Genomic DNA, 24,505 nt, shown 5'->3' on the forward strand with positions numbered 1-24,505 from the left:
AGAACTAAGGATCGCAGTTCAAAGCCAGCCTGGGCATTCAAGTCCAAGAGATTCTTATCTTCAATTAGCCACCAGGAAACCAGAAGTGACGCTATGGCTCTCCAGGGTTAGGGCAATAGCCTTGAGCTGAAAAGCTCAGGGACAGTGCCCAGGCCCAGAGTTCAAGTCCACAACTGACAAAAAAAAAAAAAAAAAAAAAGGCACAGAGAGCTGGGTGCCAGTGACTTGTCCGAGATCCAGTATTAAGGTTCAAAGCCAGCTCAGGCAGGAAAGTCCATGAGACTCTTATCTTCAGTGAACTACCAGAAAACCAGCAAGTGGTGTTGTGGCTCAGAGTTGTAGAGCACTAGCCTTGAGCACAAAGAGACAAAGAGGCTCAGAGACAGTCCCCAGGCCCTGAGTAAAAGCCCCGCCAAAAGTCACACAAGGTCACACAGCAGGCCACTCCCAGGTTTGACTCAGTCTACCACCCATGCCTCTGGTAGGAGGGTTTGGCATTGAGAACGGGAAGCCAGGTGGTCATGGGTTCGAATCCTGCCTCGGCCCCTGAGGCGCTGACTCTGTGGCACGCTGGCATGTCTTGACTTGGTCCTTCCAGGTCTGGATGGGGCTGTGATTCACCCTCCCCCCTCTGGTCTCCCCTGCAGGATGGGAGCCTGCTCTGTCTGGGCCTCTGGCTTCCTGATGCTGCCTTTCCTGCTGCTTGTGGCCGGGGACCAGGGTGAGTTGTCAGGCGGTTTCCGCCCTCTCCACCCACTGTTGAGGGACTAACACCACAGGGCTTTTATTTTTTTAATCCCAGAGTCCCTTCCTGCTGGTCTTCGAACCGGCTTGGTGTGTAGAACAGAATAAAACAAGAACAGAAGAGAAAGGTCTTTGAACAGTCAAAAGAGAACCAGACACCTGAGAGGTTATTTTTAGTCCCGCCTCTCACTGTTGTCTGCTGCTGAAATGAACTAAAAAGAGAAAAGGGGAATGAGAGAAAACCAGAGCCGGGATGGAGGAGCGATGTCTGCCAGGGGGCAGCCAGGGCAGGGAAGGGACGCAGGCTTCTCCCTGAAGGTGGCCCAGGCCTCAGACTCCCGAAAGCCCGCCCCGAGTTTGCTGGCTGTCCTTGCTCAGCCTCTCTGTGCCTCAGTTCCCTCAACCTTCCCTAGGGAAGACGGGTGGGGGCCACTCCTCTCTGTCCTGGGCTGGCTCCTGGGGGGGGCCGGTGACACTGGGAGGGTCACCCGGACCCAGGCGCCCGGCTCAGCCGCGCCCTGTCCTCCCGCCAGGCACCCCGGGCTTGCCGGCCAGCCCCAGCCCGGAGCCGGGGCTCCGGATGCGGAAGGCAGGGCCCGGTCCGCTGCGGGCCGCGCTGGCCGAGCTGGCCGCCCTGCCCTGCCTCTTCGCCCTGCAGCCGCGGCCCGGCGGCGCCCGAGATGGGCCTCGCATCAAGTGGACCAAGGTGCGGACAGCGTCGGGCCAGCGGCAGGATCTGCCCATCTTGGTGGCCAAGGACAACGTGGTGCGGGTGGCCAAGGGCTGGCAGGGCCGAGTGTCGCTGCCTGCGTACCCGGGGCATCGCGCCAACGCCACGCTGCTGCTGGGGCCGCTGCGGGCCAGCGACGCCGGGCTCTACCGCTGCCAGGTGGTGCGAGGCCTGGACGACGAGCAAGACCTGGTGCCGCTGGAGGTGACGGGTCAGTGGGGCCCGAGGCCCAGGCCGCGGGCGGGGCTCTGAAGGGGCGGGGCCTAGCCGGGACCCGCCCGCTGAGTGGGAGGGGCTGAAGCCTGGGTGGGGCATAGTAAAGCCCCACCCACTCAGCGGGCGTGGCCAGGACCTGGGGGAGGAGCCCGCGCCGGGAGGGTGTGGCTTGGCATAACTCCGCCCACTGAGTGGGAGGACTTACGATGGGGGCGGGACTGGAGAGGGAGGGGGACACAGTCTAACCCCAGGCAGTTCCTTTAAATTCTGGGGAGAGCATTCTATCGGGTGCTTTCACATTGCTGTTCAACATTTATGCGTTGTGATTTATTTGTATTTTGCCAGTCCTGGGGCTAGAACTCAGGGCCTGAGATGCTTGCTGCTGAGCTGCTATCGCTCAAGGCTGGCACTCTACCTACCACTGGGGCCACAGCGCCACTTCTGGCCTTTTCTGTTCATGTGGTCCTGGGGAACTGAACTCAAGGCTTTATGCATGCTAGGGAATGTACCACTAAGCCATATTCCCAGCCCTATTGTATTTATTGTGTGTGTGTGTGTGTGGTAGTAAGGAATCAAAGTCAGAGTCCCATACAGGATAGGCGAGTGGGCGAGTGCTCTATCATTAAGCCACGTTCTTTTTTTTTTAGCCAAGGAGGAGAAGCCAGCCAGGGTTGATCTCAAAATTCTATTTTTGCTGTGGACTTTCACTTTTTTTCTCAGTTAAACTGGGGTTTAAACTCAGGACTTTGAATTTGCATAGGCAGCTGCTTGAGCATTTGAGCCACTCCACCAACCCCTGCTTTTAAGTCTTCTTGTGGTTCCCTAATTTTACATAAGACCAATGATATTGCCTTTCTGTTTAAAGTCTTCTTTTTAAAAGAAATTTAATATACAAAGTGAGATGATGGACTGGGAGTTTGGCCTAGTAGTAGGATGCTTGCCTAGCATGCACAAAGACCTAGGTTCCATTCCTCAGTACCACATTCATAGAAAAAAAAAAGCCAGAAGTGGTTTGTTGCTCAAGTGGTAGAGCTCTAGTCTTGAGAAAGCCCAAGGACAGTGCTCAGGCCCTGAGTTTAAGGCCCAGAACTGGAAAAAAAAATGTAAAGTGAAATGATGAATGGACATGTGATGTTGAAACCCTTTACTCTGTACAGTAAAAAATATTTTAAAGCTGGGTATAGAGGCTAGGGAGTTGGCACAGTGACCATATCTGTTGGCTGAGGCGGAAGAAGTGAGAATCTGAGGCTTGCCTGGGGATTCAATAAAAGGAAAACACTGAGGCAATTTTAAAAAAGCAAGTTGATTAAAAATATAGACTAGGGGCCAGGAATTTGGCCTAGTGGTAGAGTGCTTGCCTAGCATGTATAAAGCCCTGGGTTGGATCCCTCAGTACCACATACATAGAAAAAACTGGAGTGACACTGTGGCTCAAAGTGGTAGAGCACTAGCCTTGAGCTGAAGAGCTCAGGAAGAGCATCCAGGCCCAGAGTTGAAGACCCATGACAAACAAACAAACAAACAAATATAGATAGATAGATAGATAAAGAGTAAATAAGAGTTCTAAAATATCCGTTTAACAAGTCCCTTTATTAAATGATTTCTGTGGAAATCTCCAGAGTTTTTCTTACCGATTGAGGAAGAAAAAGAAACTAACAACTAAAAATCTAGAACAAGACTTTTTGTAGAGCCAATGCACAATAATTTCTTATCATGCCATGATTATTTTGTCCTACAGCTTGAACTCAAAGCCTGAGTGGTGTCCCTCAGCTTTTGTGTTCAAGTCTAGAGCTCTACAATTTGACTCACAATCCACTTCTGCCTTTAAAAGGAAAAAATAAAAGTTAACTGGCGATAAGAGTCTCCTGGACTTTTCTGCCCTGGCTGGCTTCAAACCTTATCCTCGGATCTGATTTCAGCCTCCTGAATAGGGAGGATTGCAGGTGTGAGCCACTGTGCCAGGCGTGTTAGACGGCCCCTTATTGTGCAACCCAGACTAGCCTGGAAAAAAACTCCGTCATCTGGCCTCAGCCTCCGCAGAACTGAGCTCGCAGGCACAGCCAGCATGCCTGACTTATTCTTAGCTTTGTTTTTTTCTTCCTTTACTTCTTATTTCTGATTTTTCCCCCTATACTTGGGTTGTCTCACACTTGCAAGGCAGGTGTTGGACTGCTGAGCCTGGCCTCCAGCTTATTCTTACTTCTTAATTCACACATAATCGTCCGGAGTTTTGGGGGTGCATACGTGGTGAAGCGAGTAGATTGGGGTGCCCGGCCCACCCATCCCTGGGAACCGGTAGCATTCGTGTGCGGGTGCCCCGAGTCCTCGGGAAGGCGCAAGGCCGGCGCTGTCCCCCTGGACCGGGCGGGGGTCGGGGTCTCGCGGCCTTGGCTGTTGTGGTCGGTGGCCGCCCGCCGGGGGTCGGGGCCGACCTGAGCCCCCGCTCCCGCCCTGCCCTCCGCACAGGCGTGGTCTTCCACTACCGGGCGGCGCGAGGCCGCTACGCGCTGACCTTCGAGGCAGCCCGGGCGGCCTGCCGGCTCGGCTCGGCCTCCATCGCCGCCCCGCGACACCTGCAGGCCGCCTTCGAGGATGGCTTCGACAACTGCGACGCGGGCTGGCTCTCGGACGGCACCGTCCGGTGAGGGGGCGCGGGCGGCGGGCGGGGCCGGCCCGGGGGGCGGGGCGCGCGGCTCAGCGGGACCCCCCTTGTGCGGCCAGGTACCCCATCACCCAGTCGCGGCCCGGCTGCTACGGTGACCGCAGCAGCCTTCCGGGGGTCCGGAGCTACGGGAAGCGCCACCCGCAGGAGCTCTACGACGTTTACTGCTTCGCTCGGGAGCTGGGGGGTGAGCGGGGCGCGGGGCGGGGGGCTCCCCGGCCCTGCACGGCCCCGGCCTTCTCCAGTGGTCTGTCTGCCCCCCCAACCCCTGCCCCAGTCCTCGCTCGCCCGGACGGGGCTCACCCGTGCTCTCGGCCCCCTCCCCGCAGGCGAGGTCTTCTACGTGGGCCCCGCCCGCCGCCTGACCCTGGCCGGCGCCCGGGCCCAGTGCCGCCGCCAGGGCGCCGAGCTGGCCTCCGTTGGACAGCTGCACCTGGCCTGGCACGAGGGCCTGGACCAGTGCGACCCGGGCTGGCTGGCCGACGGCAGTGTCCGCTACCCGATCCAGACGCCGCGCCGGCGCTGCGGGGGCCCCACCCCGGGCGTGCGCACCGTCTACCGTTTCGCCAACCGCACCGGCTTCCCCGCACCCTCTGCCCTCTTTGACGCCTACTGCTTCCGAGGTGCGCGCGCAGGGTCACGCCCCCAGAACGGCCCCTCCAAAACCACGCCTCCGCAGCCTCGGGTTTGTGCAGACCCCGCCCACTTCCGTGAGCGTCGCCTTGGAACTCCCGTTCCCCCCCCCCGTAGACAGCCACACCCACGGAAGCCCCGCCCCGGTCTGGGAAAGCCACCATTTAGAGGCTCACCCCCTGACCGAGGCCACGCCCCGGGGGTGTGTCCCCAGGTGGACACGCCTCCAGAAATCTGCTTGGTGAAAGCCTGACTCTAGCAGCTTCCAAGGTCTGGGTAGGCCACGCCCCAGGGCGGGTCCAAGCCGCTGCTAGCTGTGGCCCCGCCCACACAAGGCCACACCCTCGAGACCAGTCTGTCTGGGGTCTGAACTCCAGAAGAACGAGACCCTCCAGGGGCCATGTTCCCACAGAGGCTGCAGGTCCCCTCCCGAGGGTCTAGAACCCCTGAAGCCATGCCCGTGGGCGTGGAACCACACCCGAGTCCCACCCGTGCTTTGACTTGCGCCCTGACACATGGTGGGGCCTACCGGCTCTTCTGCTTCTTCCCACAGCCCATCACCCCACGCCACAGCACGGGGACCTAGAGACCCCCACATCTGGAGATGAGGGGGAGATGCTGTCGGCAGAGGGGCCCCCAGCCCGAGAGCTGGAGCCCGGCTTGATGGAAGGGGAGGCGGCTGTCCCCGACGTCCAGCAGCCTCTGGAGTCCAGTGGGGAAGAGGAGCCCCTAGTCGTGGCAGGGGAGCAGGACGCTCAGAAGCCCCCCAGCTCAGCCTCTGCGGACCCCACGCGGGCTTCGTGGCCCCCCGGGGCAGAGTGGTCCAGCACAGTGGCCACAAGTCCCAGCAGTTGGGGAACCACGGGGGCTGCACCCACGGAGGCAGCCCTCGATGACCCCACACCCAGCCGGAGAGGGCGCTTCAAAGGGCTGAACGGGCGCCACTTCCAGCAGCAGGAGCCTGGCCAGGGCTTCCAAGCCACGGTCCAGCCCCCCACCCCAGAGTATGCCGGGAACCACGTGGAGCCTCCCACGGCCACTGAGACCACAGACTCCACAGGGGCCGTCCAGAGCCTGAGTCCGTGGGCTGTTTTGACTAATGAGGTGGAGATGCCTGCAGCAGGTGAGTGCATCGGAGGCTAGAGGTCCACCTGGGGAGGGCCAGGCTGGGAGGGTGGACAGAATGGGCCACAGAATCCCAGCTCGGTCCTCTGACCTCATGCAGGCACTCTGGCTGGCAGCCTGAGATGCAGAGGCAATGGCGCTTCTTTTGTCATGCTTCCTTTATATCCAAGACGCTGGGACCACAGGCACACACCACCACAGGCCTGTTAGTTTAATAGACGATCTCACTAGCATCCTGCCCAGAATGGCCTCACACCTGGCCTATCGATAGAGTGCCCACCTAGCATGCATGAAGACCCTGGTTTGATTCCTCAGTACCACGAACAGAAAAAGCTGGAAGTGGTGCTGTGGCGTAAGTGGTAGAGCATTTGCCATGAGAAAGCCCAGGGACAGTACTCAGGCCTTGAGTTCAAGCCCCAGGACTGGCAAAACAAAAACAAAAGCTTCAGGGAGCCCTGGTCTCTGTCTCTGGTAGCTGGGATTGCCTCTGTGTGTGCGCATGCGCCCACTCCAGCTGTATCATTGTTCTTGGTGTTGCAGGTGCCTCTGGTGGCAGGAAGCCTTGGCTGTGGCCCTTGACCTCCACCCCCCCCAGCCTTACAGCCTCCAGCGAGAGCCTTGACCTGAACCTAGAAGGGGCTGAGAGCCCCCTGGCGAAGCCAGCCACCCCCAGTCTGCCCTGGTGGCCTCCGGAGCCCACTGCCTGGGTATCGGGCCCCACAGAGAGCCCCAGCGCTACTACCACTGGGGAGGTGTCCGGCTGGATCAGTCCCCCAGACCACCCAATAGCAGCAATGCTGCAGGCCCCCAAAGCCTGGCCACAGCTCCCCTCGCCAGCCATCCCCACCGAGGCCCCCGAAGCCACTGGGGTTGAGAGGCTGGGCCTGGTAGCAGCCAATGCCCTTTTCAGCCCAGCCTCAGTGACTGCCCTGGATACCCTGGGCCTGGCAGGGCAGGAAGGAGGAGCCCCAGCCACAGCAGGAAGCCATCACCAAGGAGAAAATCAAGGGGTTCCCTCCCAGGCAGCCACAGACACCCTTGCTCCAGGCCTTGGAGAAGTTGGGGAGGCCAGCTCTGCGCAGCCCAGTGGAGCCGAGCACCCCAGTGTCGGCCCGGGGCCATTCCTGGCCAGGAATGTGACAGATTTCAGCTCCACTGAGCCCACGAGCCTTCAAGACATCTCAAATGCAGAGGCGGGAGTCCCCCACGCAGCAGAGCACCCCAATCCCAGCCTGCAGGGTGGTGGGGAGACCATGCTGGGTGTCCAACTGGACACCAGTCCCCCGCCCGCACATTCAGGGGGTCGCGGGGTCACCTCCAGCCTGCAGCCTTGGGCGGCTTCAGATGGCCCTGCTCCTAGGAGTCCTGCAGGGTCCGCAACCATGCCGAGCCCCCATGGATCTGGGGGGACGCAGGAGCCTGGGGCCCTCACGCCTGGGAGCCCCGAGGCCTCTGTGGATACATATGCAAAGATGACCCCCACATCCTCGGACCCGAAGGCTGAGGTCAGCGCCCCAGACCCTTCCATGGCAGCATCCACCAGCATCCAGCCACCTCCTGGGGTGGAGGCCCACAGGGTGCCCCAGGAGACCCTGGAACCTTCGGCCACTCCGCCTCAGGGCAGCCCAGCATCTGACTCCAGGACAGCCACCAAGGCCTCCCCGCAGGAGACTGCCTCTGTGTCCTCCAGGGAGCCTGCGGGGCCGTGGGACACGTCCACCCTGTTGCCTGTGTCCCCTGGCACAGAGGAGGCTGAGCTGGACATGGTGGCTGGGGGTCCAGGCCTGGAGGGCTTCTGGGAGGAGGCAGCAAGTGGGGCGGAGCCGGCTCCATCAAGGTTCCCAGCCCAGAAGAGCGCAGAGGAGGGTGAGTGTCCAGCCCAGCCTCACCCCGCCTAGTGCTGACAGGGAAGTGGGCATCAGGGAGCCCCAAGTAGGGAGGACAGATGGGTTCCCTGGAGATCTGGGAGATTTGTGTTGGGCCCCGCAGAGTTCTTGGCCCTGGTTGCCTGTGGTGGAGGTTGGTGAAGAAGCACTTTACTAGAATTCCCTCTGCCCGGGCTTAACTTGGCCCATGGAACAGCGTCTAGTGAGAGCTGCACCCTGAGGGAGGACGCAGAGAAGTGGGGGTCACCTTGAGTGTGCAAGGGGACTGCAGTGGGGGCGAGACCTTGGAGCAGGGTGCAGGGAGGGAGGAGGTCCCGCTGACCCTGGTGTTGGGGCTGTGTCTGGTTCAGACTGCAGGGGCAGCCATGGGGAGCGGGGCTGGGGAGGGGACACTGGCACTGCCCCCCACCCCAACCTCCCCAGCTGGTAGCAGATATGCTAATGAAGCCAGAAATACACCCGCACCGGGGAGCCGCTGAGTCACTGTCCGTGGGCAGGTGTCAGTAGCGTGGGCACCTGGTGGGGTTCACGCCCGCCCCCCCCAGCGGCCCTCCCTCCTCCCCAACCCATGTATGCACACACGTGCTGGTCACCCTTCAGAGCTCTGGGCCATGCGTTGGGGCCTACAGCACACACACGGGAACAGGACAGGGTTCTCCATGGCTGGTGCATGGACAATCAGTCTCATGGACTTCCCTGCAGAGCTGACTTCCAACCCCCTCACACCTCAGCCTCCCGAGTGGCCGGGACAGCAGGCGTGAACGGCCTCGTCCCAGGGACATGCTTTGATTTCCCTTAGCAACCAGAATTCAGAGAAGGGACTGGCCAGGTTGCTCAATGAAGACCTCGCAGGCTTTGAGGGCAGGGTTATAACCAAAGAGTGGGTTCATAAAAATGGGGTACAGCCGGGTGTAGTGGCTCACGCCTGTTATCTTAGCTACTCAGAAGGCTAAGGTCTAAGGATCAAGGTTCAAAGCTAGCCCGGGCACAAAAGGACCTGAGACTCTTATCTCCAATTAACCTCTGAGTGGGGCTTGGCTCAAGGCTAGGGTGGTAGCCTTGAGCTGAAGAGCTCAGGGCCAGCGCCCAGGCCCCAAGTTCAAGCCCCATGACAAAAAAGAAAAAGGAAAATGGGGTAGAGGTCAGCCAACCTGGGCACTTCCTGAGCTTGTCATGAGGTGTGGTAAGGGAAGGTCGGTCACTGGGGGTTCCATGCTTGCTCACGCAGACCCAGCACCCCAAGCACAGGACCACAGTCCTCGCCTAGAGCAGCACAAGGCCCTGAGCGCTGTGCATCCTGGCTCTGTCACAGCCACATGGGGAATCACTAAAATCACACCGACAGCCAGGCGCTGTAGGCCATTCCAGATACTCAGAGATCTGAGGACCGAGGTTCAAAGCTGCCCCAGGCAGGAAAGGCCCTAAGACTCTTGCTTCCAACTAACCAGCAAAAAGCTAGAAGTGACACTGTGGCTCAAGTGGTAGAGCTCAGGGACAGCGCCTGGGTCATGGCTGATGACAACAACAGCAGCATACCAGTGCATCAGACCCTGTGATTTTCACCCCACAGTCCCCACGGACCCCTGCGAGAACAACCCATGCCTACACGGGGGGAGCTGCAGCGCCAACAGCTCCACATACGGCTGCAGCTGCCCACAGGGCTTCGCTGGGGAGAACTGTGAGATCGGTGAGTACCAAGGGGCTGCCCCCGCCCCCGTGCCCTGCCTGTGCCCCACAGAACCCCTGGAAAAGATCCTAGTTATTCAGGAGGCTGAGATCTGAGGATCACAGTTCAAAGCCAGCCCTGGCACTAAAGACCGTGAGACTCTTATCTCTAATTAACTACCAGAAAACTGGAAGTGGTGCTTAATGTGGTAGACCACTAGCCTTGAGTTAAAAAGCTCAGGGACAGGGGCCGGGAGTTTGGCCTAGTGGTTAAAGTGCTTGCCTAGCATGCATGAAGACCCAGGTTCGATTCTTCGGTACCACATACATAGAAAAAAGCCCGAAGTGGTGCTGAGGCTCAAGTGGTAGAGCTCTAGCCTTGAGAAAGTCCAAGGACAGTGCTCAGGCCCTGTGCTCAAGCCCAGGACTGGCAAAAAAAAAAAAAAAAAAAAAAAAAAAGCTCAGGGACAATGCCCAGGCCCAGAGTTCAAGCTCCATGAGGGACTAAAATAGATAAAAAAACAGAAATGACCATGATAGGTAAGATTGCAAAACCTAGTGCTGTTGGCTTCTTCCTATAATCCCAGCTGCTTAGGTCTGAGGGTAGAAGTTCAGAGGCAGGGAAGTCAATGAGATTAATCTCTAATCTGTGGTGAGCCAACACAAAGCCACAAAGCTGTGCTTCAAGTGGTATAGCACTAGCCTTGGGCAGAAAAAGTTAGGGACAGCACCCAGGCGCTGAGTTCAAGTCCTAGAACTGGCGTGCGCAGGCACACACACACACGACAGTTACTGCCCTATAATTATTGTTTATGTTTTCAGACAAAAATCAGGAATAGCTATTTGTTAAAAAAAAAAAAAAGCCGGGGGCAGTGGCTCATGCCTATAACCTTAGCTACTCAGGAGGCTGAGATCTGAGGATCAAGGTTCAAAGCCAGCACAAAAGAACCTGAGACTCTTATCTCCAATTAACCTCTAGAAAATAGGAAGTGGGGCTTGGCTCAAGGGTAGGGCCGTAACCTTGAGCTAAGAGCTCAGGGAGAGTGCCCAGGCCAGAGTTCAAGCCCCATGACCTGCAAAAAAAAAAAAAAAAAAAAAAAAGGGCGAGAGAGAGAGAGAGAGAGAGAGAGAGAGAGAGAGAGAGAGAGAGAGAGAGAGAAAAGAAAGAAACAGAGTCTCGAAAGAGGAATTGAGATCCATCTGGACAGGTCGACAGGTCAACAGAATACTCTTTTGCGAAGGGGAGAACGAGTTTCTCTAAAAAGAGCTGTTGTGAATGCTAATTTATGTTAATCATGTAAGGTCCCACCCCCTTGGGCTACACTCTCATTGGCTGGTGGGGTGGTGACTCCGCCCCTGGCCTGGGGGGGCAGAGTTAGGCAAGGCTGTGCTCTGAGGTCTCTCCCTCTTTGGCAGACATCGACGACTGCGCATGCAGCCCATGCCAGAATGGGGGCACCTGCCTGGATGAGGTGGACGGCTTCATCTGCCTCTGCCTGCCCAGCTACGGCGGCAGCCTCTGTGAGAAAGGTGGGTCCCCCAGGCCCCAGGACATGCAGGCTGCTCCCTCAGTTTCTGTGGCTGAACCTGCAGGTCCCCCCACCTCTGCTTCAGGTGGCACTAGGATTCAAACTGGGGCCCTTGATCTTGCTAAGCCGGTGACCCAAGCTCCCGCCCTGTTCTACACCAGTTATTTGCTTTTTTTTTTTTTTTTTTTTTGCCAGTCCTGGGCTTGAGCTCTGGGCCTGAGCACTGTCCTTGGACTTTCTCAAGGCTAGAGCTCTACCACTTGAGCCTCAGCACCACTTCTGGCTTTTTTCTATGTATGTGGTACCGAGGAATCGAACCCGGGTCTTTGTGCATGCTAGGCAAGCACTTTAACCACTAGGCCAAACTCCAGGCCCCAGTTATTTGCTTTTTGAAAGTATTATTATTATTAATTTGGTGCAAAGATTGAAGCTTGAACTCAGTGTCCAAGGGCTGTCCTTGAACCACCAGCGCCCAGCACTGATTACTGTTGAGATGGGGGCTCCCTCCATGCCAGCTGAGGGCTCAGGGAGTGAATGTGGAAGGGACCTGGTCATCCCCATGGTGGGGCCGTGGCTGGTCACCCCAGGACACTCCCGCCCCTGCCCTGACTCCAGACACGGAAGGCTGCGACCGAGGCTGGCACAAGTTCCAGGGCCACTGCTACCGATACTTCGCGCACCGCCGGGCCTGGGAGGACGCAGAGCGGGACTGCCGCCGCCGAGCAGGCCACCTGACCAGCGTCCACTCCGCCGAGGAGCACAGTTTTATTAACAGTAGGAAGGGGGTGCTGATGGAGGCAGCTGTCGGGGGAGTAAGACGTCCCAAGGCTTCGGGGTGGTGGCCATGGAGCCCCTCCGGCCCCACGCTGAGCCACCTGTCCTCCCCTCCCCACCCACCCCTGCAGGCTTCGGGCAGGAAAACACGTGGATCGGCCTCAATGACCGGATCGTGGAGCGGGACTTCCAGTGGACAGACAACACTGGGCTGGTGAGTGGCAGACTCCAGCCTCAGTTTACCCTCGGGCCTCAGCCCCAGAGGACCCTGCTTCCATCCCCAGGGCCTCTCCTGCCTACCACAAGCATCTGTGAGGCCTTAAGGACTTGCTCTTCCTTGCCTGGCCGGGACTGTACCCCTGCCTCTGACCCTTTGCGTGTGCCTTTCCCTTGGCTGGGTGTGCTGTTCTGTCTGGATCTCCCTCAGCCTCCGGTCCTGATTCCCACTGTGTCCTCTGAGAAAGCTTACCTGGGTTTCCAGGCCTGGCTCACCTTTTTTTCCCTCTAAGTAGGGACTGAGATGGGAGGCAGGAAGGCCTGAGTGGAGAGGCTGTGGCCTAGCTGGAGTTGGGGAAGGGCGGGTAGACGCCTGTGGTAGGGATGGGAGCACAGGGTCCCGGGTCTCAGGAGCCGGGGACAAGGCCCTGGAGTGCCACCTGCTTCCTCCTTCTACAGCAATATGAGAACTGGCGCGAGAACCAGCCAGACAATTTCTTTGCGGGTGGGGAGGATTGTGTGGTGATGGTGGCCCACGAAAGCGGCCGCTGGAATGACGTCCCCTGCAACTACAACCTCCCCTATGTCTGCAAAAAGGGCACAGGTGAGAAAAAGCAGATGGCAGCAAGGCCCTCAACTCCAATAGTAAGCTGGGTGTGGTGGGGCCTGCTGAAGCCCAGGCATGGGCAGGAGCAGATGACGGTCCAGGCCGTGTGCAGCAAAGACCAGAAACCCTGTCTTAAAAAGGACTAAAACACCAAGGACTGCATGTGTGTGGCTCCAGCCATCCAGAGCCTGGCCTGGTGACTTCAGTCCCAGAAGCCAAATCGGTCACCTCAGCGCTTCAGAAGGCTGAGCTCTGTGGATCCTAGTTCAAAGCCAGCCTGGGATGAGACACATCTTTCCAATTAGCTAGAAAAAAAAAAAAACCAGACAGAAGGCATAGCTCAAGGAGGATTGTGCCAGCTTTGAGGGGAAAAAAGCCCAATGAGAGTGTGAGGCCCTGAGTTCAAGCACTGGTAGTAGGGAGGTGGGGAGAAAAAAGAAAAAGAGAGGAAGGGGAGGGAAGGAAGGAGGGAAGGAAAAAAGGAAGAAGAGGAAGGGAGAGAGGGAGGAAAGGAGAGGGATGGAGGGAAGGATGCAGGGAAGGGAGGGAGGGAGGGAAGGAAGGAAAGGAGGAAAGGAAGGGAGGGAGGAAGAGGGAAGAGAAAAGGAAGCTAAGCCAGGCATGCTGGCAACACCTGTCCTCCCAGCCCCAGGGCTGAGGCAGGGGACGGTGAGTTGAAGGCCAGCCTGGACTCATCTGGAGCCCACAAAGGGCGTGGCAGGGAGTGGGTGCTTGGGCGGCCCTGGTGGGCGGGCGTGGCGGGGAGTGGAAGCACGGCGCCCTGACAGGCAGGTGCTGCGCCCCCAGTGCTGTGCGGCCCCCCTCCGGTCGTGGAGAACGCCTCCCTGGTCGGCACGCGCAAGGCCAAGTACAACGTCCACGCCACCGTCCGCTACCAGTGCCACGAAGGGTTTGTCCAGCAGCACGTGGACACCATCCACTGCCGGGCCACGGGCGCCTGGGACCCGCCCCACATCGTCTGCTCCAGGCGTGAGTGTGCCCGCCATCCTGAAAACCTCCATCGGGACCAGCGGGGCGCGGTGGCTCACGCCTGACATCCTAGCTGCTCAGGAGGCTGAGATCTGAGGATCAAGGTTCAAAGCCAGCCAGGGCACAAAAGGACCTGAGCCTCTTATCTCCAATTAACCTCTAAAAAATGGGAAGTGGGGCTTGACCCAAGGGTAGGGCGGTAGCCTTGAGCTGGAGAGCTCAGGGACAGGGCCCAGGTCCAGAGTTCAAGCCCCATAACCCAACAACAACAAAAAAACCTCCATCAGAGCCAGGCCTGCAGTACACACATGTAATCCCAGCCACTGGGGTAGGGGCCACAGCCCAGAGCAGGAGCAGAGGCCCAGGATCTTTGGTGTTTTTTTATGCTAGTTCTTTTTTTTTTTTTTTTTTTTTTGTCATGAGTCTTGAACTCTGGGCCTGGGCGCTGTCCCTGAACTCTTCGGCTCAAGGCTAATGCCTTACCCTTGAACCACAGTGTCGCTTCTGGTTTTCTAGTGGTTAATTGGAGATAAGGGTCTCATGTTCTTTAGTGCCCTGACTGCCTTTGAACCTCAGTCCTCAGATCTCAGCCTCTTTAGTAGCTACCATTATAGGTGTGAGCCATTGCACCCCACTTATGCCAGTTCTTGAACTCAAGGCCTTGCATTCATGCTACTCGAGTCTGGCGCTCTACCACTTCAGCCACACCTCTACTTCCAGCTTCTTTCCTGATTAATAAGAAATAAAAAGATGTCCAGGTTGGGGCTGATAGTTTGGCCTAGTGCTCACCTAGCATGCATGAAACTCTAAGTTTGAGTCCTTGATACAACATACACAGAAAAAGCCAGAAGTGGTGCTGTGGCTCAAGTAGTAGAGCTCCAGCCTTGAGAAAGCTCAAGGACAGTGCTCAGGCCCTAAGTTCAAGCCCCAGGACTGGCAAAAGTAAAAAGAAAAATAGTCTGTCCAGGTTGGCTTCAAACCGTGATCCTCCAGATCTCAGCCCTTGAGTGGGCAGGACCACCCGTCGTGGTGCTGGCCCACAAGTGTTATTTAGAAATGTAAACCTCCCTTTGGGACGCCCTCCACTCCTCCCTCCCCAGCTTCTGCCTGTTAAGGAAGGCAAGACGGTAGGCAGAATTTTACCTGGGTCCCCTCCCCTCACCAGCCTTGGCCTTTGCCTGGCCCCCTCCCTCCCTGCAGCCCGAAGAGCACACCGGATTCGCCGACACCGGCACCACCACCAACACCGGCACCCTCGACGCCACCACAAATCACACAAGGAGAGGAGAAAACACAAGCTTCACCCGGCCGAGGACTGGGACAAGGATGGAGGGAATTTCTGCTGAGAAGCCGGAAGGAAGCAAAAAAAGCAAGCACAGCTGCCCCCTACCCTGTCCTACAGCCCAGAGAGGGGCGAGGGGGCCTGGGAGCCCCTGTAGACCCCAGCGACACCCCTACTCCCAATCCTTTGTAAAAAGCTCCTTTCTTCTTTCTTTCCCATGTGAGGTCTTCCTAGCCTTGTGTCTGCAGAGTCCCTGCCACCATGCCTGACATCCCAGAACCTCTCTTCTGGGCGGGAGGCTGGCCTGGGCCTGGGAGACAGCCTTCCTCACTTTGGTTCTGCCAGGTTTTGTATGAGGGATGAGTCTACATTTGGGTTCATGTGAAGGAATCAATTTTGTACAGTGAGGATTCAGGCTCAGTAAATACTTTTTCTGTCCTCCATCCAGGATGAAGCCTTTGCTTCTCCCTGGAATAGAAGAAGGTGCCACAGTCCAAGTGTTTGGATTGGGCCATGGCGCTTCCTTGGGCCTGAACTTCAGCCCCGAGTTCAGACCCGGGTGTTTGGTGCATACGTGTCCTGTGGAGTTGAAATCTAGGTGTACAGCGAACCCTCCCGGTGTCATCTGGTCCTGAGGTGTGGTGGTCCCCTCCCCTTGTGTGACAGGCCTCACAAATGCAGATGCGGGCAGTTTTGGGGCTCCCTGAGCCAGATTCCTCCTCCTCCATCTCTCAGGGAAACGAAGAACCTCTTTTCTAAACTTTCAAGGAGGTACCAAGTTTTCTAACCCATTACTACCGTGTGTCCTGCCCCCCGCCACACTCCCTGTGCCCCTATCCCAGCCTGGTCTCCAGCCTGGCCTGGGAGTTCTAGAACACACAAGGTGCTGACAGCTAGCAGGGAAGCTAAAACTCACATGCCCGCGCGCGCGCGCACACACACACTCACACACACAGTTCTATTTTTTTCTCATAGTTTTAGAATTCTTTTTAAATGGAAAAGAACTTTCCAGACTCCAAGCCAGATCCCAGCATCCGCTTCTTTGATCCTTGGTAGGGAAGACACAGTTGGTTGTCTGCTTGCACTCTGGGTAAAACGTGAGGATTTTTACACCACAGAGCAGGGAAGGTGGCTTAGGGGTGGGTGCTTACCCAGCAGCTTTCCAAGGCTCTATGTTCATCCCAGAACCACAAATAAACAAATTGTTTAAGAACAAAATGCAGAAGGTAACACAAGTCAATGCATGGGCTAGAGGATCAGTATACATAGAAATGTTAACTGAACCAAGATCCCTGCTGAAATGTCAGAGGCACATGTGACCAAAAAAGAAAAAAGAAAGAAAGAAAATCACAGTGAGAACCAAGCTACACACTCACCATCCCCCTGAATCTTCTAAACGGTCCTGTGATTCATAAACCAAACCATTCTGTCCTCTATTCCAGACTCCCCCGCCCCCCTCATTTCCTGGCCAAGAGCAGAGAAAGGATTGAGTTCTCCTTCCTCCTCCCCTTCCTCCTCCTCCTCCTCCCCTTCCTCCTCCTCCTCCTCCTCCTCCTCCTCCTCCTCCTCCTCCTCCTCCTCCCTGTGTCCTGCTCTGTACTTCAGGCAGAGACTAGACACATGGCGGTCTCCGACGCCCACAGGCAGAGTTGGGAATGAGCTGAGGGTGCTAAGGTCACCCGTGGCCCTGGTCCCGGCATCCCCTCCGCACCCCGGGCCCCCTCTCACCCTTGGGGCTCAGGAGACCCTGGTGAAGACTGAAGGTGGACAAGAGCAAGGACCATGACTCCTCCTGGCTCCTTCAGGCGCAGAGCCCAGGCTGGGAGCCGGGCCCCGGATGGCCAGGGGCCTGGCTGGGTGCTCGGCGCTGGCCCCCGCCCTTGCCCGCCCCCCTCCTGTGTGTGTGTGTGCGCGTGCGTGTGCGCGGCCGCGGGCTCGGACCTGTGGACGGTCGATGGACTTGGACATTTTAATAAAACTTTTTTAACTGTTCCCCTTTGCCCCAGCTCACCTCTTGTGGCTTTCCTGTCCTGTCACTCATTCATTCATTCATTCACTCACCCGGCCAGGGTCGGAGGCGCACTGAGGTGGTCAGGGAGGCCACGCGGCCACGGCCCCCGCTCAGGTCCCATTTGAGGCGTCATTGGTGCCCCGTCCGGCCGCCTGGGGCCGCGGGTCACGCTAGGACACAGAGCCCGGGGACGGCCCGGAAGACCATTCTCGGAGGGGCAGCAGGCGGTGGAGCCCCGGAGGGCAGCTCCGGAGACCCGGCGTCCCCGGGGCTCCATCCCCGGGGCTCCATCCCGGCCGCGGCGCCCGGCGCTCGGTGGCCTCGGGTCCCTGCACTCCTCAGCGCGGCTGCCTGAGGCGCGAAGGCCGCCCTCGCCCAGCGAGGCCCGCCAAAAATCCCAGGGGCGCAGCCTCATTGGTTGGCCCGACCCACGGCCACAGGCGTGGACCAATCAGGGCTGCTCAGGGTGATGGACCCTGGCCTCATTGGCTGAGCTCAAAGGGGGTGGGGTCAATCCCTCTGAAATTTACATATGCAAAGTGAAACCCGGGCGCGGAGCCCAGGGGCGGGGCTAGGAGTTTTCACCCCACCGCACCCCGTCTCGGAGCCCGGACCCTGGGTCCCCACACCGGGGTGTGTCTGGGGGTCCCCGTGAAAGAAAACAAGTCAGGACCCCTTTCCTTCTCGGGCTCTCTGTGTCTTCTCGAATCCCCGGGGCTCCCGGTACCTCCCCGCTCGTCTCCTCCGGTCATGCGGGGACAATCTTCCTCCAGGTCCCCAGGAGAAGGGCGGAGGGTGGAGGGCAGGAGGGAGCGCCTGGGCCTGGGATCCCCGCTTCCCGACCCAAGCAGCCCCACCGCGCCCTGTCCTGCGGGCCAGGGGCTGGGAAGGAGCCACACCGCGGCCTCCACGGCTCCCGCATGGAAACAAAGGTTTATTGAACCCCGCTGTCCGCGGTCGGCCGTCACTGTCACGGAGAAGGAGGAGGAGAAGGAGGAGGGGTGCACAGGGGTTTGTTGCTTGGTGAACCCGGAACCAGAGGTGGGATTGGAACCCACGCCCACACCCGGTTCTGTTCAAAGCTCGGCGGTGGGTTCCCCGAGCCGAGTCACCGGAGGGGACAGGACCGGACAGGGCCTCGGAGCTGGGCCCCCAGGACAGGGGTGGCCTTGTCTGGGGAGGCGGTGGTGGACGCCGCAGCAGTCCTGTCATGCTGGACACTTCGGTCTCCATGGCGACAGCGGAGGGAGGGGGTTAGAGGGGGGGCAGGAGGGCGCCCGGTGGGGACCCACCCAAGAGAGCAGAGCCCGACGCTGGGGCATCCTGGGGAGGGACAGGTGGGACCCGGCCCGTGGAGCAGCAGGTTGTGGGGTGAACGTCCAGGCATGGGGGGACGCGTGGGCTCCGTGCGTGCAGAGGGCGAGCCGGTCGCCGGGGGAGGCGCAGGAGGGGAGAGCAGGGTATAGCAGGGGGCCTGGGGTCACCGGGTTAGGTGACGCGGGTGACAGCACGGGAGTTCTTTGGTGACAGCCCGAGGGGGCCAGGGGAGCCGTCCTCCCCACGGCGGGACACGGCAGGGCGTTACCCTGGGAACCGCGGCGGGGAGGAGCCCCTAGCCTGGGGGGGCGGGGGACGGGGTGGTCGCTGGGGGAGCCCTGAGGTTTGTTTTGTCACCAGGTGACCCAAAGGGACCAGTTTCCAGGCTCGGGGAAACGTCAGGCTGTGTGTGGCCAGTCTCCGGCTCCAGCTGATCGCGGGGCACGGCCCATTTTCCGAGGCCGAGATGGGGGCCAGTCTTTGGGAGAACTTGGGGTTCTCCTGGCCTCCCTGCATCGGCGGGGGCCGGAGAGGTGGGCGTGGAGGCCTTGGGGGCCCGAGGACCACAAGGAGACCTCAGGGGGCAGGGCCTTCGGGGCGGGGCGGAGCTCCAGGACCCCCCTCGGGGGCGTGGTCAGTCTCCGGAAGCCCTCAGGGGGCGTGGCCAGTCTCTCGGGGGGGCCTTCGGGGCGGGGCGGAGCTCCAGGACCCTTCGGGGGCGTGGTCAGTCTCCGGGAGCCCTCAGGGGGCGTGGCCAATCACCGGGACTTTAAGGACGCTTTCCTCGCCAGGGCACCAGGCGAACCCGCAGGGGGCGTGGTCCATTTCCAGGGATCCTTAGGACGCCGGCCCAGACGGCCAGCCCTCTGGATCCTAGACGCGCAGCGGGGTCCAGGCCGCGGGGTCGCGCGCGCCTCCCGCCCAGCCGCCGCCGCCGGCCCAGCCCCAACCCCAGCCGCCGGGTGCGGGGTCGGGTGCGCCGGGCGCACGGTAGCAGTAGACCCCGAAGAGGCGTCGGGAGGCGTCGGGGAAGCCGAGGGTGCGCACGCCGGGCCGGAGGCCCCCGCAGCGCGCGCGCGGGTTCACGATGGGGTAGCGCGCGCTGCCGTCGGCCAGCCAGCCCGCCGTGCAGCGGTCCAGCAGCTGCAGCTTCCACGCGGCGAACAGCTGCCCGACCTTGGCCACGGCCGCGCCTCGCGCCGCGCACGCGCGCACCGCTCCCGCGAAGGGCACGGGCCGCAGCGGCTTCAGGAAGAACACGCGGCCTGCGGGGTCAGGGCGTGGGGATGGGGGTCAGGGCGCTGCCGGGGGACCTAGCCTTGGAACTCAGGACCCCTTCCCCACCACCCCTTGCTCCAGCCCCGACCCAGGCGGGAAGGAGCGGAGCCAGTCCTAGGCCCTGAGGTCCAGGAGGTGTGACAGCCCAGGGCTAGAAGAGGGATGGGGGGAGGCAGAGTGGGCGGAGCCCTCCTCGTCGAGCCTGGACTCGGTCAGGGGCGGGGCCTCTCCACTTGGGCATGCGCACTGGGGATGGTGATCATCTCTTGGAAACAAGGGTCCCGTCAGGAGTCGGGACCAGAGCACTCAGAGGCGGAGCCCCCCTCTCATAGGGGGAATCTTCCGCCTGAGGCGGGGCCTTCGGTCGGGGACGGGGCCCGCCTACCGGGGAGGTTGGACGTGAAGCAGAAGGCGTCGTAGCGCTCCTCCGCGTTGTGGCGATATCCGTAGTTGCGAACGCCTCCGTTAGCGCTGCCTCCGGCTCCAGCTCCGGGGCCGCCCCCGCCCAGGCCTCCGCAGGGCTCTCGGGGCTGGCTCACCGGGTACTGCACGGAGCCGTCCCGCAGCCAGCCTGCGTTGCACCAGTCCAGGCCGTCGCGCCAGGCCGCGTGCAGCTGCTCCGCCGACGCCAGGATGCCGTCCTGCTCGGCGCATGCGCGCTGCGCCTCGGCGAAGGTCAGCTTGTAGCGGCCTCCCCGGGGGTGGTAGGGGAAGACCACGCCTGGCGGGGAATGCGCGGGGGCCCGTCAGCTTCATCCGCCTAACATCTGTCCAACCCGGACATTCGGCCCATCCCTCTCACCGGCCTCAGACCTGTCGCGCCTCTCGCACTCACTGAAGCTTCTTTGGCCATCTAGCTCCAGGTCCCCTTTAAACGTACTTAATCATGTCTCCCCTTCCACCGGCGGAGACCTGTGCTTGTTCTTTCTGCCCTGGCCCACCTGTCCTTTCCTGTTTGACCCTCAGAACGCCTCAGCTATCCTCTACTCCGTCCTGCAGGTCCCTGACACCCCACCTGCATGTCGGCCTGTCCTGGAGTAAGGGAAGTCTGTGTCCAGGACCGGACCCCCGGACTCCCCCAGAAGGTTGGCCTCAGGGTGAAGACCCCTTGGGTCTACCAGCACTGTTTCTCTTTCCACCTTTAGTGCTCACAGCTGAAGAACCCGAGGAGCAGAATCGGAGGTTCTCGGCAGGCCCGGAAAGGCAGCACACAAGGCAGGGCCAGGACCCAGAGCCTGACACTGCCAAGTGAGTCCCTGCCCTACCTTTCATTAGCAAAGCCCAACGTTCCAGAGCCACTTGGCCATCTGCTGGCTAAGAGCTGTCTTCCCTTGGGGCTGGGGAAGACTAAATGAGAGACTCTAGAGAGCGCTTTAACTAAGTGGCTGGCACACAGAGACCGCCTCATAAAGAAGGGCTGCTGCGGTTACAGTTCATCTTTCTGTGGTCCCAGAAAGTCTCCAGAAGGGAGGGAAAGCGTCAGGTAGAAACTCCACCCCCTAGCCTCATGGGTGGCCAGAGAAGCCTATCTCTTAGCCACAGTGATTGGCACACATCCAGGCCTGAGCAGGCCCAGCGAGAGACAACCCTGGGACTCCCGTGGTAGAGCTGCCAGCTTGTGAGAACTCAGTCTCCCAGCCAGAGCAGAAGCCCTACCATTTGGTGACTCTCTACCGGATAATGTCAGCGAGAAAGGGTACATTCCTGACATGTACCTGACATCTGTACCTTAATCCCATCCTATTGACCTATTGGACAGGATCACTTTTCTCAAGGGAAACTGATTTTGTTTGTGCCCCACTCCCATTAGCTGCAGGGATCACCCCTTGTACAAGCGTGACAATCTGAATTGTCTCCAGACACTCGCAGAGTTCCTGGGAAGCAGTCTGGCTCACTTCAGAAACCACTGAGCTGCCCCTACCAAACGTCTCTTCAGTCAACTGGATCGGGCCCCCGCCCTCGTGGCGCCCCCTTTCCCCTGACAGGCGAACCCCGTGAGCTGGTCACCTTCCAGGTCCAGCTTGACCATGCCCGCGTCATCTTCCAGCTCGTTGGTGACCTCGCACTCGTAGCGCCCGTAGTCCTGCAGGGTGACGTTGCGCAGGACCAGGGACGCGTCCCCGGGCCCGTCGTTCTGCAGCTCCGCCCGCCCGCGGTAGCTGCCGAAGGCCCGGTGCTGCGAGCCCAGGGCCACGAAGACGTCGGCGAAGGCCAACGGGTCCACCACCTTGGTCCACTTGAGGCGCACGCCGTCGTGGTCGTCCGCGGCGGCCTCGTAGTGGTAGCGACAGGGCAGGACGATGGTGCCACCCCGATGGCTCACCACCTGCCCAGGCGCTGTCTGCACCACCACGGAGCCCGACTCCCCTTCTGCGGGCAAATCAAGCATAGCTCAGAGGGGACAGAGGGTGGGAGAGGTCCGGGGTGGCGGGAACTCGGGCGGGGCGGGTCCTGGGGAGGGGGGGGGATCCAGGAGACGGCGGCCACCTGGGGTGGCCGCTGACCACGGCTACCTCCGGGCACGACCCCGCACGGGGGCCACTCACCGAGCACGTGCACGACTTTCTTCCGGCCGCGCTGCGTCCCCGCCGGGGCCGTGAGCAGGAGGAGGCCCCAGGCAGCCGTCCAGAGCGTCCTGGGGCCCCGCGCCGGCCTGGCACCTACCTGCGGGCGCAGGGCGCTCAGCGCTCAGCCGAGGCTGGTTGATGTTTATACACCGCGCGGCAGCGCGAAGCCCCGCCCCAGACCACGCCCATGCCGAGAGAACGCCCCGCCCCGTGCCACGCCCCCGATAGAAGCCCCGCCCCTTGTCAGGAGTCTGGCCTAGTGCTAGAGTGTTTGCCCAGCATGCACAAAAACCGGGATTCGAAAACTCGGTCCCACATACATGGAAAAAAGCCGGAAGTGGTGCTGTGGCTCAAGTGGTAGAATTCTAGCCTTGAGAAAACCCAAGGACAGTGCTCAGGTCCTGAGCTCAAGTCCAGGATTGGAAAAAAAAAAAAAAAAAAAAAAAACCGCCCCAGACCACGCCCACCCGAGGTCAAGCTCCGCCCCGGGACCACGCCTCCAGCAAAGCCCCGCCTCCCGGAGATTCGGCTCCACTCAGGTAACACCTCACCCCTGCTGGCCCCGCCCCAATTCGGACGTCAAAGCCCACCCAGGACAGCTCGGAGCCCCAGGTCTTCCGCCCCGGCCGGCCCGCGCTGGACTGGGCTCGACCACCTCCTCCCACCCCTGGCCCACGAGGGACTGGGACTGGGCCCTTCCTGCGTCCTGGGACCCATGTGGGACTGGGACTGGGCCCCTCCTGCCGCCCCAAGACACACGCGGAACTGGGACTGGGCCCCTCTTGCTGACCCTTGTTCCACACGGGACTGAACTGGGTCCTTCCTTCCGCCCCGGGCCCCACGCGGGACTGGGGCCCGCTTGGCCCCTCGGGCGCGGAGGGGGAGGAGAGGCGCTGCGCAAGGTTACCGCGCGCCAGGAGACTGCAGCAAAGCTGGCAGGGAGGGGTGCGGGGACGCGGAAGGGAGGGGGAGGGGGAGGGGGAGGCGGGCGGGGAGGGGAGGGGGTCTGGGGAGGGAACAGGCAGGGGAGGGGGGTCACAGGCGGAGGACGTCCGACCCGGACAGGGAGGTGGCTGGCGGAGGGATGGAGAGCGCAGCAGGGACAGAAAGTTGCAGCAGAGGCTTTGGTGAGGGAGGTGGGGTGCGGAATGGGATGGACGGAGGGCCGGGCCCTGCCGGGATGGAGAACTGAGGGCCTGACCCGGGCCGGGACGCGGACAGGGGAAAGGGGACGTCGGAGGGCGCCACCGCTGCCGCGCCGCACTCACCATCCTGCCCGCCTGCGGGGCCGCCGGCCTCACCGCAGGGTCCCCACGCCCCGCTCGGCGCCTCCCCTCCGCGCCTTCCCTCTGCACTGTCCCCGCTGCGGCTCTGGACAGCCTGGCCCTGGCGCAATCCCGGTGTCTGCCTGCAAGGGGAGGAGCAGGCTGGAGGGGGGGGGCCCTTAAAGGGGCCCAGCGCGCAGGTCTTGCAGGCAGGCAGGCAGTCAGGCAGAGAAGGTGGATAACGGTCCCGGCTGTGCAGGGTGACCTTGGGCCCCAGGAGCCTCGCTAGGGCTCGGTTTAACCATCTAAAATGAGATGGGGACAGCTGCAGGGCTGGGCAGGGCCGCTGTTGTCCAGCACCCAGGAAGCTGAGGCCCAGGGTCCGGGCACAGGGCACCGCCCCACCTGTGGGAGCAACCCAGGGCATGCCTACCAGCTGTGTCACGAGCAGGGGAGCCCTGGCCATCCTCTCACCTGCCTGGTCCTCCCAATTTCAAAGCAGAGAGAGGGGAGACTTGCCCTTAACTGTTTACCTGCCTCAGCTTCCTGGGAAACCAGCCTAGGCTGGGCCATGGGCATCAACCCTCCCTCAGCTGCCCCAAGCACCTCCTGCCTCCTCATCTGAGACGAGGCTTCACACCCAGGGGCTCCTGGCCTTGGTAGAAAGCAGGACAGATGCCTCACTACCACGGCTACACTACCCACAACTCTCCTGCTTCATTGGCGGAGTACTTTGAGTTTTGGTGGTGGTATTGGGGTAGACAGACGGTACCCGTCCGAGTTTCACTGAGGTTCCTGCCCAGGCTGGCCAGGAATCTGGATCCTCCAGACCTTGGCCTCCTGCCAAGCTCAGGATGTCAGACTCTTGCCCACAGACCAGATTAGGGGTTGAGAAAGGGGGGGGTCTCTGGGACTTCTCTGCCCTGCTTTGGCCTCCAGTCTCCCCCTATTCTCAGCCTCCCAAAGTAGCTTGGGATAGTGTGAGCCACTATTGAACTCGCAGGCTTT

At 60.4% G+C, this 24,505-nt stretch overlaps 2 protein-coding genes across 4 annotated transcripts; one reads left to right on the top strand and one right to left on the bottom strand.

Annotated features, from left to right (window-relative positions):
* The first annotated feature begins 648 nt into the window (after positions 1-648).
* Positions 649-17,051, top strand: Ncan (neurocan). 3 transcript variants are annotated; one of them, XM_090334859.1, is made up of 14 exons: positions 649-721; positions 1,278-1,685; positions 4,157-4,331; positions 4,412-4,539; positions 4,682-4,975; positions 5,539-6,108; positions 6,651-7,976; positions 9,567-9,683; positions 11,078-11,191; positions 11,806-11,964; positions 12,096-12,178; positions 12,640-12,784; positions 13,576-13,777; positions 14,978-17,051. In XM_090334859.1, the coding sequence occupies exons 1-14, from the start codon at positions 649-651 to the stop codon at positions 15,249-15,251; spliced, it is 4,068 nt and encodes a 1,355-aa protein (XP_090190985.1). In that variant the 3' UTR covers positions 15,252-17,051. The 3 variants fall into 3 exon arrangements, with proteins under 3 accessions (XP_090190985.1, XP_090190993.1, XP_090191000.1); XM_090334867.1 differs by having other exon boundaries at positions 13,595-13,777; positions 14,978-15,275; XM_090334874.1 differs by lacking the exon at positions 13,576-13,777 and having other exon boundaries at positions 14,978-15,275.
* A 961-nt stretch (positions 17,052-18,012) lies between these two features.
* Hapln4 (hyaluronan and proteoglycan link protein 4) lies at positions 18,013-24,070 on the bottom strand. Its single transcript, XM_090351506.1, has 7 exons — positions 24,031-24,070; positions 23,741-23,902; positions 23,501-23,640; positions 22,212-22,329; positions 21,673-22,035; positions 20,051-20,386; positions 18,013-19,652 (listed from the first exon to the last, which is right to left on the bottom strand). Exons 1-7 carry the CDS (start codon positions 24,068-24,070, stop codon positions 19,261-19,263), a joined length of 1,551 nt encoding a protein of 516 aa, XP_090207632.1. The 3' UTR covers positions 18,013-19,260.
* Between the last annotated feature and the right edge of the window lie 435 nt (positions 24,071-24,505).

This window comes from Megascapheus bottae, chromosome 1, assembly GCF_031878675.1.
Source record: "Megascapheus bottae isolate mThoBot1 chromosome 1, mThoBot2.hap1, whole genome shotgun sequence".
In the NCBI taxonomy this organism is placed as follows: Eukaryota; Metazoa; Chordata; class Mammalia; order Rodentia; family Geomyidae; genus Megascapheus; species Megascapheus bottae.